At 41.7% G+C, this 15,545-nt stretch overlaps 2 protein-coding genes across 2 annotated transcripts; one reads left to right on the top strand and one right to left on the bottom strand.

Annotated features, from left to right (window-relative positions):
• Positions 1–515: 515 nt before the first annotated feature.
• LOC115627918 lies at positions 516–4,014 on the top strand. The gene is made up of 4 exons (XM_030523813.1): positions 516–980; positions 1,046–1,229; positions 2,954–3,616; positions 3,679–4,014. Exons 1-4 carry the CDS (start codon positions 520–522, stop codon positions 4,012–4,014), a joined length of 1,644 nt encoding a protein of 547 aa, XP_030379673.1. The 5' UTR covers positions 516–519.
• A 384-nt stretch (positions 4,015–4,398) lies between these two features.
• Positions 4,399–13,851, bottom strand: LOC115627747 (plexin-B). Its single transcript, XM_030523525.1, has 5 exons — positions 12,861–13,851; positions 8,010–12,788; positions 7,348–7,931; positions 7,111–7,293; positions 4,399–7,039 (listed from the first exon to the last, which is right to left on the bottom strand). Exons 1-5 carry the CDS (start codon positions 13,408–13,410, stop codon positions 6,932–6,934), a joined length of 6,204 nt encoding a protein of 2,067 aa, XP_030379385.1. The 5' UTR covers positions 13,411–13,851; the 3' UTR covers positions 4,399–6,931.
• Between the last annotated feature and the right edge of the window lie 1,694 nt (positions 13,852–15,545).

The following is a 15,545-nucleotide window of genomic DNA, read 5'->3' as shown; positions in this document are numbered from 1 at the left end:
TTTCTTAGAGAACCCATAGACTAGCATTTGACTGCGCAAAAATATGGAAACATAGTTCCATGTGTGTCCGTCCATAGATTGTAAATATCTGATCAAGCAGAGCTCCATTTCTTTCAATTTCAGTTTTCTTACTTTATAGATTGGGGGCATAGCAGACCCAACAGAGTTTGTATCTATATTTATAGATTATTGTTCAATAGACTATCTATTAATGCCACGAACTCCCAAAACATTGGATGCACTCCAGAATAGTAATATATTTCTTTCGAAGCCGAAAAAGTACAAATTTAGCTTAGCTCCCATAGACTGTTTTGTCCTACTTCTAAATCGGGGTGCATCTTTCCACACACTATTTACGTAATATATAATCCAAGAAGATTTCAAGATGAAGATAAATCCCAAGTTTTTGTTATCTACTTCTTGTGATACGGAAGGCCAACAGACGAAACAGGGGACGAAAACTTAGAGTATTACAAATCCAGCAATTTATTGAAACTATACCATATACCTCTAGAAACAATGATTGCTCAAGGCCTACGAAAACGGAACCATTTCGAAGCGACCGAGTCCCAACAGGCCGACAGCGACGCCACAAACACAGCTCAGCCAAAGATCAGAGCTTTGATAATCAATCGGGAAGCGGACGACTCCGATGAAGAGCGAGAGCTCACAAATCTTAATTGGCTCTTACGAAACCAGAGCTTGACTTGGCCAAAAACAATAGATGAGACCGTTCCAGATGATGAGAATGTTCATCAAACTGACTTCAATGTAACAGAAGCGGCAAATGAGGGAAGTCGGCAGAAACAACACCAAGGAGAGAACCCGCGTCAACAGCCAACAAAAAGCAAGCACTCCATAAGGGCTCTGGTTGCGTTTCCAACTCAAAACAAGCATCCGATTGCCTCACAACAAAGTTCACCATCAAAACGTCCGACTCCAGCAGAGCGTTACGAAATTTTTATCAACAAAATCAAACGGTAAGCTCACAGTCTGTGCTGATCTTTAGCGGCTCCATACTAAGTAATCGTTCACGCGCTTACAGCGATTTGGCGGAATATGAAAAGTCGGCAACCAACTATGAGACAGACGTAACTGAGAAGCCACCGTTCAACTATTCCCATATTATTGGCATGGCCATGCTTGAGAATGGACGTGTCACACTTCAGCAAATATGCGCGTGGATTGAATCGAAGTTCGCATTTTTCCGAGTCCGCAAGAAGTGGAATGTAAGTAGTTTGGAACCAATTATACGAGATTGACAGCTACAAACACAATGGCAACAACTCAAAACGTATTTATTAGTTCCGCTTCAAGTGATATTGCTTAGGCGCGTGGTATGAGAATTTGCGGAGGAGGGTGTCAGGCAAAATAACCGCTTCTGCATTTTTTAACAACAATATAATATAATCTTGTAAGGCATGATGTTGAACAAATGAATACTTAATTAGCCATGGGATTGTAGAAGCTACGGTCGGATGGGCAAATAATTTGCACACAAATTATTAGAATTATGAGTGTCTTCAAATCAAATTCATGAAAAATGTATGCAATACGACAAATTTATGTGGGAAAAAGGATTGCTATTTATTATTCAGCCAATTTTTATTGATTCTGACCTAGCACCTTCTGTATATTTCAGAGAAGACAAGCGTGAATTAGTAATTTTAATTATTTTCAATATAAGATTAAGTAATTTTCTCTAAAACATTATTTTATTTTCCCCAAATATATACTCTCTGAGCAAGCTTTCAGAATAAAAAAGGTAATCCACAATCAACCAAAAGTTTCCAATTGGATCGATCCAACTGGTTTTGAGAAATGAGCAATAACTCTAAACGGATATATCCACTACTTTATCTGAATGAGTAGCACATTCATGTATAGCACGGAGCCTGTCAGATCTCCTTCTGTCCATTACAAATATGCCTAAGTCAAAACCTTTGCAAGGACAAAACATTGAGCACAAAAAAATTTCAAAAAAAAACAGATGTGGAATCAAAACATATTACCTTCGGATAGAGTGCTTCGTATTTTGCAAGAAGAATACTGCATACGGAAGATAATTCCAACAATGCCAATTGGCTTTTTATACCCTATACCCGTAGGGTAAAAAGGGTATGTTAGGTTTGTGCAAGGTATGTAACAGGCAGAAGGAAGCACCTCCGACCCCACAAAGTATATTCTGAATCAGCGTGTCCGTCTGTCCGTCCGTCTGTCTGAATGAACGCCTGGATTTCGGAAACGGCTGAGCGTACATTAACCAAACTTGATATGCAGACGCTCCTAGTTCCTAGTCTATGCGAGTTTATTTTAATTTTTTTTTTATTTGAACTTTATGTATAATTATGTACCTTCGTTTTAAATTTCATCTAAGAAAAGTTATTAGCGCAACAATTGCACTCCGGTACTACGCCCACAAGCTGCAGCATCAAGTGCGCTCTTCTTCCTTTTGCTTCTGCTAGAGGCGCATATACCTCAGTGTCGGAAGTTTACCTGGGTACAGGGTATTTCACTGTCGGGCGTGCTCGACTGCACCGTTCTCTCTTGTTATTTCTATCTCTTAGTACGATGAACGAGCAAACATTAAATGAAGCATTTATTTTGCATTTTTTAAAAGTATTATTATATATTTCACACAAATATTCCAAAACTTATTTATCACTTGAATTACGTAACGCTTAGAAACGCAATTTAAAATTTCATAATTGGCCATCGAAAATAATTTACAACCACTTTGCGCCCACTGGAGAAGGCATCGTTGCCAGTCGCAAATAAGCGGCACTGCCAACTGCAATTTTAATTTAAATATCAACTTAGGCAGAAATGGCGCAGTTTATGTGAACGAAAAGAAAAATTCATTAAATTTTGTATTGCATTTTGTTAATAATTGTTAATTTGTTATTTATTCCTGAAAATTAATAACAGTTTCATTTTATGTAACGTCCTTTAGAACTCCATCAGGCATAACTTGTCGCTGCATCATTGTTTTCGTAAAATCGACCGGAAGCGCGAGGAAAAGGGAAAAGGCGGGTATTGGGAGTTGGGCGTGGATCCAAAGAAATGTGATAGGAAACGCATACGAAATCGGAAAACAGCGCAACCCAAGCAGACCTCAGTCCAAAGTGTGCTAACGGACAGTAGCCCACTGGATCAACAAGCTCGTGAGCTCGAAGCAATGCCTATCTTAAATGTGGGTGGTGTCAGTGAAAACGAGGAGGAATTGGTCGCAGTCGCCCAAGCGGCTGAGACGGTCTATAGCATTTTTGATGAGCACGACCAGCAGGTGGCATTAATGACGCCGTTGCCCACTTATGCACAGCTAGCTGAGAAGGCGACCATTAACCAAACCCTGCAGTCAGAGCAGCAACAGCAACTCCCCGATCGAATCGATGTGAATTTGTCCAGCGTGCCCATCTCTCAATTAGACAATGGCGGGGGCGTCGCCGCCTCATTTTGCTCCGAAGCTTTTCCCACGACCATCGAGAGTGCAGGTCTGCAACAGCAATATGAACTGGGCACCATAATTATAAGCACTACGGGGATCATTGACGACTCGACGACGGCGGCTGGCCTCAACTATCTAATCTCTGATAAATTTGGCTGTCCGAGCATGGTTTGAAAACTCATGTCCTATTCCAATCAAACAGACATTCTCACAGCGCGATTTCTTTGCAGATTTACGCCGAGGATGAGGTACCGCCGGCTAGCGAGAATATTGTCATATCATCGCATATGTCGACAGTGCTTGCTTCGGTTACGGATGACATGGATGCCAATATGGATGTGGATGGGGCTTTGATAGCACCTGCCGTCTCGAGCTCCGAACTGTTGAGCGGTTCGGAGACTTTCCCAATTTCAGCTGGTAGTCTGACTATTAATTGCGATTACGCCAATTTCCGCCCCTACATGGATGGCATCGATGAGCCATTCCAATACCTCCACAGCACAGAGATCAATCGGAATGAGGACATCTTAGACAACCTGCTTGACGTTTGTGTTAGAGACTATTGAATGAGACCAAAGTGATTGGCTCGTACTTTAAGCACTCGTAAGCAATAAACAATAAAAGCAATACCAAATCTATATATTAATAGTAGGCAAGCGTTTTTCTTTAGATTGTATTAGACCGATTGGGGAAAAATATATACATACCCCTTGAGAAGTCAGCACAAAGAACGATTTGAAAATGTGACTAAAACAGTGATAAAGTTAGATGATAGTCGACTGGTAGGGGTTCGATATTTGTGATGCAATGGGGAGACCAATTGAATAAGAAAATGTTGCTTAGACGTGAAAGACATGTACATTTTACAACAAAAAGAAAAACGATAATTAGATAACCAAATAATCAATGGTAGTAGGCTCTTAGGTCCTTTGCATTATAAACGCAGTGAGTGATTTAATTAACTTTATTAAAAATAGTAAATACATAATTACATTGCGTGTGTGTTTGTTTGTGTTCTACATAGTAGCCTATGTATGTATGTACTATAAGATTCTACACTTAGCTTAAATTCTATGTATGTATGTATGTTTATATTCGTATGTATGTGTCTGCGTGTTCCTTATGTAAAAGTCCTTATGTGTGCATGTATTCAATTTACAAAACGGCGTGTACTTATGTGAGTTCAGTGAAAGGAGTCATTGATTGAGTGAGGGGGGTACTGTTTAAAGATAAGGAGGGGATTCAGGGCTTATATTGTGCATAAATGCACATATATGTATGTATGTATATCCAATCTAAAGAGTCGAAATTCTAATGTCACTTCTACCTTAGCTGCACGAGTTTTTTGTAGGTATTATCGAAAATTTGTTTGGGGGGCATGCGGAAAATGATGGGGAAGCGAGTGTGTCCTAATACTGAGGAAAATGTTTGTTGGGTGATTTAAGATAGACGGTGAATAGGGCGGAATAAGGTATATGTATGCTATATAGATTTGTAGGCAAGAAGTTATTAGCATGCCTTCAATTGTATCATATACACTGAACAAAATAAAAGTTCGCAATCGGTAATTGATAATCGGTAATGGGTATTCATAAATGCATGTATATATGTATACATATGTATGTAATCAGTATTTGCGGGCAATTTGCATAAATATTGGAATGAGTCCCACTACCACTTGTAATTGAAATATTGCGAAAATCCTTATTATAATACATATCACATGTTCTAAAATACTACGCTCAGTATGTTGAGCAAAACGAAAGGGGGAAGATCTACAATATGTATTTATTTATGTATGTATGTCTGTATGGCATCCATCAATTGAAGGTGGCAAGCAAATACGAAATGTGTATGTAGAATTATTTCCACATCTCGGACATACTACTTTACCTTCACAGGCAAAGGGTAGACTGATAATTTTTGTACCAAAATTTAGAGTCTACTCTCCTAGGCAGGAAAATGCCATAAAAACCAGATGAAGAAGCAGTTTTCTGAATTTATCATCAAACTGTCACTCTAAATATTCCGTGTGTGTTTCACTTAAATGCCGTGACAATCCAACATTATAATTGCTCGAGAGCAGCGTGCAAGTGTGTGCGAGCGAGACAAGTAACTAATAATGTACAATTTGATTGGCTCTTTCTCTAAAGACATAAAGTGTTTGCTTTTTTAAAAGTAAAGTAAAAATAAATAATTAAAAAAAAAATACAATACAAATATTAAAAGAGAATATATATGTATAAATAAATGTACTCATATATGATAAATGCACGTACGTTGTGATTATAATCATCAACGACTGCGTATCTCATTTGCTGTCTCTTATAATTAAATATGACGGTCTCGCTCGCACCATTTGCTGTCGCCTGATGCTAATGCTGCATTATCACGACTGTGCTAATCGGATACAGATGGAGATGGAAATAGAGATGGAGAGAGGAAATGGAGATAGAGATGGAGGTAGAGAAGGAGCTGGCATGTGTATCCAACATCTATTCTATTAAGTAGACTCGAGAAATTCCCATTACAAATGGGTAATACATGGGAAGTATGTATGTATGTATGTTAATGGATGTGCATGTATGTATGTATGTAGACGTGTATATGACTAATTCTAACCTTAACATAATATAAAATTCAATATAAATGCAATTAATATTGGCTTTAACAAATTTGTGCTCAATATCAAGCAGACTTTTCATTTGTTTACTCTTTACTAATTTATCCTTTTGCTTATGTTTTTTTTTTGTTTGTTTGTTTGTTTGCTGTGTTGCATGTTTTGTGTAGAATTCAGTCGTAAAACATATCGATGCTATGCAAGGGTAAATATGTATGTATATAAATGCATTGGCATATTTACCATGTATACATACATGTATAGAAATACATAAATGCATATACATATATGTATACATATATATGTATATTTGTGTTTGCTTGTGTGAGAGTGAGTGCCTGTGTAAACGCTATACCGATTCGAGATTAACTGTTCTACTGTCTTTTGATTAATTGTATTTGTGATGTGGTGATTTGTGCTCATCATATGTATATCTTGTCCTGCACACTTCTGGCTGAAATTGAGGTCGAAGGACAGTTCGCGTTTGCAATACAGGCTAGTCATACGACTGCTAAAGCTATATAGCTTTTCCTACATCGTTCGAGATTAGCTATTAGCCTATATCCTTACTTGCAGTAAGTACAAACATTGACGCCGCATACCTCCTCTTCTTCTCAGAGTTGTACAAGACAGTACCAAGCAGAGACGCCTTACTCGATATGCACCATTATGAGAGCGTGAAGTTAGAGATTATTGCATTGGCACATGTTGAGAATCGGGACCGCGTCTAAATTGAAAAATATAATAACGTTTATACAGTGCCCTTGCGTACGGACGCAAAAAGCGAATAGCGTAATTCGCATTGTGAACTCGAAGATGAGATTGCGATTGAGGTTAAGATTTGAGAGTTCGACATGTTCTTGTCAGCATTTGGAAGTGTCCTCGCCGTCCAGCGTGCAGGCAACGTTCTGAAGTTTAAGGGATAGGTTCATTTTTTTACAATTTATGTCCGACTGAAGAGCATCCATTATCTGCACGTAAGAAACAAATATTATAAAAACAAACATTCTATACGAGTTCTTTATATTTAGTATTCACTTACTTGCTCTCTATACTTGGTAATATAAATGTATAGTTCCTTCAAAGCCGATATTGTATCGAACTCCTCAGTTTGTTGCACGGATAGCTGTTGCATGGCTGTGTTCATTTCCTGATCACTTATTTGTGGCAGTCGCGCGACATCGCGATAAAACTCCTTGACCATCTTTCGATACTGTGGTATATCCTGTGAAACGAATGAATTTAGTGTTGCACAAATTTGTTGTTATTAGAAACAAACCTTTGCAAAGAGTAACTTATTTGAGGGCGAGTCCTTGCCCAGTCTATGCTCTGTTGTCGAGCAGGCATCCATAAACGTTTGCGCTATGACACTAAGGCAAGAATCCACAGCGTATGTTTTATTCACATCAAATATAAAGTCGGGATTTTTAATAAAGTTCACCCAAAAACGTAGTGGCAAACTGTTCGATTTCCACGCATGCAGAATATCTGAATCGGCCAGATCGTGCCTTCGAGCCGCCTCATCCAGCAGATCGAAGAGCCATTTAACTGCCGGTGGCAGTTCCTCGTTAACAGTCAGGATCGTTGCGAAGAAATCGTCGACGTACTTCTGTATGGTACCTTTTGTAGCGAGCAGGCGCGTCAAGTACACTTCAGGTATGGTTTTGTTCACACGCTCACTGCCACTGATGCAATGTGCGGCTGGAGCCCCAGACAATGTGCCCGACATTGCCGAGTTCTTGATGTTCATATAGTGGTCGGGTATTACGGGTTTTACTAGATGGTAAATGCGCGGCTGTTGCAGCCCCGATTCGATATCGTTGTTGATTATAATATGACTCTGTGAGTTGTTAATATAGTAAACTGTAAAAGTCAGAATGCAATAACGATTATTCATTGTAATAAAGGCTGTTCACAGTATTATATGCGACTGAAACTTACAATTGTGATACGGAGGCTGCTGTTTGCTGTACGGCATATTATAGCTGTCAATTTGGCGGGCAATCAGCGACATTACCGCCGATTCCTTGACGCCATAGTGCGCCAAAGTGTTAAGTCGCTTCCAACCGTTAATGGTCTTGGTGGTAAGATCTTCGTCTTGCAAAGTCAAATGTCCTCCGCGACCGTGGCGCCATTCCAAATCAACTTCATGTACCGAGGGGCGCATGGAGAATGGCGTGTTCTTGAAAATGGCATCGAGAATCTTCAGCTTCACCTGTGATATTGTGTCCCAGTCATTCACACGACACTGCACCTTCTCGTCGAGGTCGTCCTGCAGAATGTGTAGGATGACAACCGAGTGGGTGACCTGTTCATGCAGCAAACGCTCCTCCGAGAGCGAATAGCGTGCATCGTTGGTTATGGCATCCACCAGACCCTTCTCCACCTGATGCTTAATGGCCTTAAACAGCAAGAAGAGACAGGATCCGGCGTATTCCTTAAGATAATCGTACATGCATATGGCCAAGTAGTTGCAGAGCATTTTCTCCACTACGCTCTCAGTGCGTCGCAGCATCAACTCTGGGTGCTTGCTCGCCAGAGTCTTATCGATCAGACGCAATAGCAACGATTTTAATATCTCTGTTGCATATTCCATCTTATTCATGAGAACGACCATCAACAGTGAGGCGACATTCACGCGATCGCGTATGTTAAACGAATTCTGACCCTCCAGGGTTTCAATAAAGGTGAGCAGAAAGTATTTATTGCTAATAAGCTGCTCGAATTGCAGCATGGCGGCATCGTAATTCGTCAGCGGACTATTGCCACGCAATTTCGGGGAGTTAAGAATGGGGTGATCCGATACGCCTGGGAAGAAAACCTTCATAATGTAATTGACATGATCTAACGTCGGGATTCCCGTGCTCTCCAGATCCGCAAACAAGTCTGTCATATCGGTCTGGAGTTCGGCGAATGCCTGTTTGCATTCTGAACGCACATTGCTCTCCAATGTGATCATCTGTATCTGAATGCGTTTGTACTCACGCTCAGCCTGCGTTGACTTACGACTGTATATGAACAGGGCAACGAAACAGACACAAACAATAATGATCACTGCAACGGCGATCCAAGGCATGGCATGGGAGAATGAGTAGGGCTTATTTAGATCGTAGCGCAAGTAGCCGATGACGAAGCGCAAATTGCGACCCACCTTTACGACAACTAAAGGCAAATCAACTGGCTGATCCACTCCATTCTCGTCTGTGGGCAGTGGTTGCTTCTCTGGCGGGATGCAGAGCAGTTGCGAGAGTGCCAAGCTGGTGATATTGCATTGTGATGTGCCTATCGTAACATTCACGTCGTATTCATCGGCCGCTAGATTTAAGAGCTCTCCTTCGATGACCAATGTGTCCCCTTTGTAGAGCTTAACACCATCGTTTGGAAATGGAAAATATTTGGGATCAGCCACATACACAATTGTGCTACGTATATCATGAAAATATTTGTTCAAATCGCGAACCAGCTGCACGTTATCCATCACAAAACTGAGCTGCAGACTCAATTGAGTTTCATGTACCTTCACAAAGGCCGCTACGTCAACGTTGTTGGATGAATAGTAGCTAGAAGCCGTAGCGCCTGCATTGCTCATCGTCGTATAAATGTGGAAATTATCACTGTACGGGATACTTCGTTTCCTTACGACTCCTGAGCCCGTTGGTGGAGGTGAGTCCTTGTCCGGCGATTGTGCCATTTGTATCGAATTTCGTAGTAATTGGAACTTGGAGTTGACAGGTGGGGAAGGACACTCCATTTGGCTGGTATTAATTACCACACAGGAGGTCTTGTTCACGCGTTCACTATCGAAATAAACCTCTAGTTCTGGCTTTTGTATAGAGTCCAAGTACATTCCGTGTACTGTTAGAATACGTCCTCCGCTTATGAAACTACGCAAAGGTTTTATTTGCATAATGCGTGGATCCTGAGTATAATTGAAAATGGAGCAGGGCCTTGGTGGCGGCATATGGTAATGGTAGGCGTAGTTCCCCCTTTGTGGTGGCAGTAATTGTTGTTGATTGGAGAATGGTGGCAGTGGCGAATTTTGGCAGGTAAATGTACGATTTGCTCCATCGACGACCAAACGAAGTGAACGTATAGGCTCTGGTTGAGTGGCCTCCGAAGTGGTGCAAGTTAGTCTTGAGGATGAGGCTTGTGTCACATTGATATGACACTCGTATTCATCGAGGAATGCTCTGATGTTCGAACCAATATTAAGATACTTTCCCATCAGCGACAATTGCGTGCCGCCAGATTTGGGACCAACCGTCGGATATAAGCCAGTCAGTTGAACATCCTTGAAATGAAACTGTACGCTGGACTCGGTGTAGCCCGCCTCGTTGGCCACTTTAATTGGCGCTGACATCTCATGGGCCGCCGCCCCAGTGCGACATTCAATTTTCACAGATATCTGATAATTGACCAGTTCGCAAGGCACTGAACCAATGGAAATTTTTCCACGCACGTCTTCTTCGCGTATTCCCAAATTACTTCCCTCAATAGTGACCAGAGTGCCACCTTCAACGGGTCCAGAAAGTGGCTTAATAATGTCAATTCTCGGACGTGGGCATTCATTTTGCCGCAACGGCGGATTGGCAATGGCGTTAAATGCACCACCAGCCGAGCCATCGATCATGCCGCCTTGGGCACACGTCTCATTGTACACGCAGGAATTCCCACACCAGGCGCACTGATATTTTGGGTCTCGAGTTACGCACAAGCTGCAATCGGCGTGCTCGCGATGCGAGCCAAGCACATCGCATTTGTAGAGGATAACGGTAGCCGTATCCACATAGTGCTGACGATTCCATGTAATGTCCACCTTAGCTTCGTACTCATGAGTATTGGTCTCATAGAAGTAGAGCGTTTTCTCGCAAACGACCACCTTATTGGACTCAATGCGAGCCGGCAGCAACATTTGAGCCGCCTCTATTTGGATAGTGCAAAGGAAGCCCGCATGCGCACTTTTCGGCTTAGGCAGATTCTCAATCTCTAGGCGTATCTCCTTAGGCACACGCACCGGCAATAAAATGGGCTCCCTGGTTCGCTTCAAGTGCGGACACTGACCCTCACCACTAATGGGGTTTTCCATATTGCGACACTGATCCGATTTGTGCACACATTTATTATCGAATATGCACCAATTGCAACCCCATGAGCTGCGCACGCAAGTCTGACAAGTGCTGTGATGAGAGCAATTAAAGAAGGCAAAGGATCGCGAAACGAAATCCTTGTTGGTCTCGGAACTGCGCACGGACAATGGCACCAGAACGTGATCCATATCGCTAGCGATAATAGGACGTTGATCAATAGGAGGGGTGGCACAAGAAAGCCCATTCTCCAAAACTTCTGCATCGATGGGCGTTGAATTGCCAAAAACACATCGGTACTTGGCATTAAATGGCTCCGGCAGCGTCCTTATTATTAACTGAACCTGTGTCAGTTCGGTAATGGGAATTTTGTCAGGCACAATGGACTCGAAGTCAATGCATTGCTGTCCACTGCCCAGTGAAAGCCAACGCGATGCTGATGTGTCCCGCTGACATGTAGAACGTACCGTGCAGCGTTTCTCTAGCGAACACCAACCGCAGAAAGGATCCCGAGACTCTAGGCATGCCGAACAGTTTGTATACACCGAACAATGTTCGATGCGCAATTTGGATATCTTCCGTTTGGACAGCACATAGAGGAAGTCCTTCTTGGGTGACATCATAGTGTTGGGCAAGATGCGATTGCCGGGATCGACGATAATCTCCTCGTACTCACCAGGATTTGAGCCGGACAACAACACCTTCTTGATGGTGCCAGCTTCGGTCCCTAGGAAGGCCAGCGAGTGTTGCCCTGTTGTTGTGGCAGTAACTGACGTCACGGATACATCGAAATGGAAGAGGGCATGAGCCGTCACAGGTGCCACACCACTTATTTTCAATCCTACGAAGCAAAAGTTGAAAATATTTCCTAATGATCCGACAATTGGACAGCGTCCATCGTTTATTGTGCCAGATATATAGCCTAGATTGCGATCTTTGATTGTGCCATTAAAGCACATGTGTATGTTCTCTATAAACGCATCTTCAATATCTTTCAAACTGTAGATACACATGGCTGATTTATCCTGCGGCTGATCGGTGATCTCTTTTGATGGTGAAAAGACCGTAACAAGTACATGATCATCCCGCTTTATGCCCATTTGGTGTGCCAATTTCTGGCTAGCATGTGTTATCTTCGCGTCACGTAATATATTGTAGTCTGTATGATCGTCGGTTGCTGTGCATTGAATTGTGATTTCAGTATAGCTGTCATAATTCGGATCTGTAATGCATATACGAGCTAGACGTGTTATATATCCAGCCTCTTCGGCCAAATGCGATTTCTTTTGCACCAGCACAAAGTACGCATACTCCGAAGAGTTGAATCCAAATACATAATCAACCAAAAAGTGATCACGATACTTGACATCGATGTTAATAATTGACTGTGATATCGAGAATTCGGCATAATTAAGGTCGTCTAGACGACGGGAAGAAATGGCAGGCACATCATGACGGTAGTCACCAACATTGGTGAATGTGGTGCCAACATATAGTATGTCTTCCTCTTTCCATGAATAACGAGCGGGCCCTACGAAGGCATACGTTGTGGCATATTCATCGTTAGCAGCCACAGGCACTGCGATGAATTGTGGCGCAGCTGGAAATCGTGGCAGATTGTAGATTTCACAAGCACCTGAAGAGGGAAGCAATTAATTTTAGTGTAATAGCCAAAGTGCGTCATTAATGGTTACGGCTTGGGACTTACCTTGACGAATACTGCCACAAGATATAAGAATTCCATCGTTATGCGCATAGCTTACAATTAACACTTTGTTGTAGTTGTTCACGAGCGTTGTTTCAACATCCTCGGGACAGCCACCCGCATGACATTGTGGAGCATCGTGCTTCGGTCCTGTGATTGCTTGGTTAAGCACTCGCAGATTTTCATTTAATTGCAGAATTTTATTTGTGGCACCTGCGTAGAACACATTCTGCCTACTGTCAAAGCTCAGATGAGTAAAATAGTTCTTTGACTGGGCATTTGTCCCAGGCAATGCGCCAGCTCCGGCAGCGCCAGTCCGATTGACAAAGCTCGTCACCGTCGACGTGGATGTGGAACTGGGTCCAAAGGCATTGCCTGCGATTGGCGGCAGAGCGAATTGGGCGACAATGTCACTCGAGGAAAACTGCTGCGTCTGTTGCTTTTCCACATCTTGAGGTGTTACTTTCGCACAGTAAGCGGCATTTTGTATTCGACAGCCCCAAAAATTTATGACGCAAAATCCATACAGAATCAATATGCATTTCTGTAACATGCTGAATGATAAATGGTGGTCGTTGTTTCAGACTAATGGCTTCTGCTGATTGCTCCTTGCCGTAGTCGAGGCGGAGACAGGAGATGGAGGCGCTTTGTTCTCCCTTCTATACCAAGTGGCGCATTTGCTGCGACAGCGGGTGCGGGGTGTGGGTTATTCTGTTAGCTTTTATGTTGCTTTTTTCAAGCCATTCTGATTTGTAGCATAGTTGTTGGTGGCTTAAGTGCACTCGCGACTATTAGTTTTATAAATGAATACACAAACACTTTCTTATTTACATAGATTCTGAACAAAACAGCAGCACATAATGCAAAACTCGAAATTTTGTCTTACAATTTTTGTCACGGCAATCGAGCAATGTGTACTCTGGAGTATGTACAGATGTTGGTCTAGGGAGGTATCTAAAAAGCCAATGGCTTTTGCATTAGCACCTAGCACGAAATTATTAAAAAAAAAACCGAACGTAAATGCAATTGCAACAACTACAAAATTAATTTAATCGCGACTGCGATGATGATAATGTGTATACTCATTTTGTTGGCATTTCGAGCACTAGGCGTTAACGGGCACTGTGCAGCACTGTTCAAAGGTAGGGTTGCATTCAATAGTGTGCGAGCCAAGACGATAATAACGATTGTGCAACCGTACTAATAAAAGGTCGTTATAAATTTACGTATATCGTTTTATTTTTAAATAAATTGCATATTGCTCATGCGCAGGGAGCTTTATAAATGTAGTGTGTTCTATGCACAATATCGCTAGCGATAATTTGATTTCAAACTCTGCAACGGATGCGCCGATATAAATGGTTATATTAGCTATTAACTATACAGATCCAGTATAGCTTATGCAAGGTGCGTTTCAAAGTAAACACGACTTTTTGAATCTGGTGCCCCCTGGTGGCGCTATCTATATGTCGACTGGTGCGTTAGAATCTGGAAGTGAAGTTATTGCGTTTTAAGTGTCAGTATGTTTGTGTTATCGGTGCGAAAATGAGATTCGAACAAGGAGCCAACATTAAATTTTGTTTTAAAATTGGTAAAACTTTTACCGAAACGTTTCAATTGATGGACCAGGTTTATGGCGATGATTGCCTATCCAGTAGCAGAGTGCACGAGTGGTTTCAAAGTGGTCGTGTGGACGTAAATTACGATCAACATGTGGGCCAATCAAAATTCGTGATCACCGAAAATTCCATCGAAACTGTGCGTGAATTCATAAAAAAAACCCGAAATCATCATTGAAATTGATGGCAATGGAATTGAACATCTCCAAAACATCGATTTATAGCATTTTGACCGAACATTTGGGCTTACGAAAGGTGTGTGCACGGTTTGTTCCGCACAAATTGACTGACGACCAAAAATTGCTCAGAATCCAACATTCGAAGGACATCAATGAGGTATTCTACCTTGGAGTTTTGAAGCGTTTGAATATCGCAGAAGATGAAAGTTGGCGTTTGTTGCACGATAATGCGCCGTCTCATCGATCGACGCTTGTGACCGAGTATTTGACCAAAAATCTCATTTTAACCATTAACCACTCGCCGTATTCACCTGATATGGCACCGTGCGACTTTTACCTTTTCGGAAAAATGCATTTGCCCATGAAAGGAAAGCGTTATGCAGACGTAGAGGCCATTCAAAAGGCTTGCACCGGCATACTGGCGGCCATACCGGCCAACGAGCTAAAACACTCGTTCGACATGCTTTTGGATCGTCCAAAAAGCTGTATTGAAGCAGAAGGAGACTATTTTGAATAAAATAAATTGATTTTGCCGAAAAAACCATTTGTTCTGTTTATTTTTTTTAAAGTCCTGTATACTTTGGAATACTCCTTGTATGTATGTATGTATATTTGAAGTGTATATAATTATGTTCTCCGAATAAATGTACATGCATATATATTTTTTGCTGTTTTGGTAAATTATCTTACATAGATTCCAAGAAGATTCTAAATGCAAACGCCACGCATATTTGTAAATGCACAACATTTTCTTCTAAACCGGTTTTCTTTCAGCTCTGACAGAAACTTTTATTGCTTTAACAAAAGGGTCGAGCAAATGTTGTTCTTCTTTTTCTAAATTCTAAGAAATTGTCTATGACTCCATCATTGCAGTAGTGTTTGAAATAGTT

Source organism: Scaptodrosophila lebanonensis, unplaced genomic scaffold (assembly GCF_003285725.1).
Source record: "Scaptodrosophila lebanonensis strain 11010-0011.00,11010-0021.00 unplaced genomic scaffold, SlebRS2 tig00000098-arrow-pilon, whole genome shotgun sequence".
Taxonomy (NCBI): Eukaryota; Metazoa; Arthropoda; class Insecta; order Diptera; family Drosophilidae; genus Scaptodrosophila; species Scaptodrosophila lebanonensis.
This window is presented reverse-complemented; position numbering and strand designations above follow the sequence as displayed.

What these genes read in the sequence shown, in the direction of transcription:
- LOC115627918 (XM_030523813.1), top strand. Translation starts at nt 520, where the DNA reads ATGATTGCTCAAGGCCTACGAAAACGGAACCATTTCGAAGCGACCGAG. An exon ending in TTTATCAACAAAATCAAACG is followed by an intron (nt 981 to 1,045) that starts GTAAGCTCACAG and finishes ACGCGCTTACAG; the next exon opens with CGATTTGGCGGAATATGAAA. An exon ending in AATTTGGCTGTCCGAGCATG is followed by an intron (nt 3,617 to 3,678) that starts GTTTGAAAACTC and finishes ATTTCTTTGCAG; the next exon opens with ATTTACGCCGAGGATGAGGT.
- LOC115627747 (XM_030523525.1), bottom strand. Translation starts at nt 13,410, where the DNA reads ATGTTACAGAAATGCATATTGATTCTGTATGGATTTTGCGTCATAAAT. An exon ending in ATAAGTTACTCTTTGCAAAG is followed by an intron (nt 7,294 to 7,347) that starts GTTTGTTTCTAA and finishes TTCGTTTCACAG; the next exon opens with GATATACCACAGTATCGAAA. An exon ending in TTACCAAGTATAGAGAGCAA is followed by an intron (nt 7,040 to 7,110) that starts GTAAGTGAATAC and finishes TCTTACGTGCAG; the next exon opens with ATAATGGATGCTCTTCAGTC.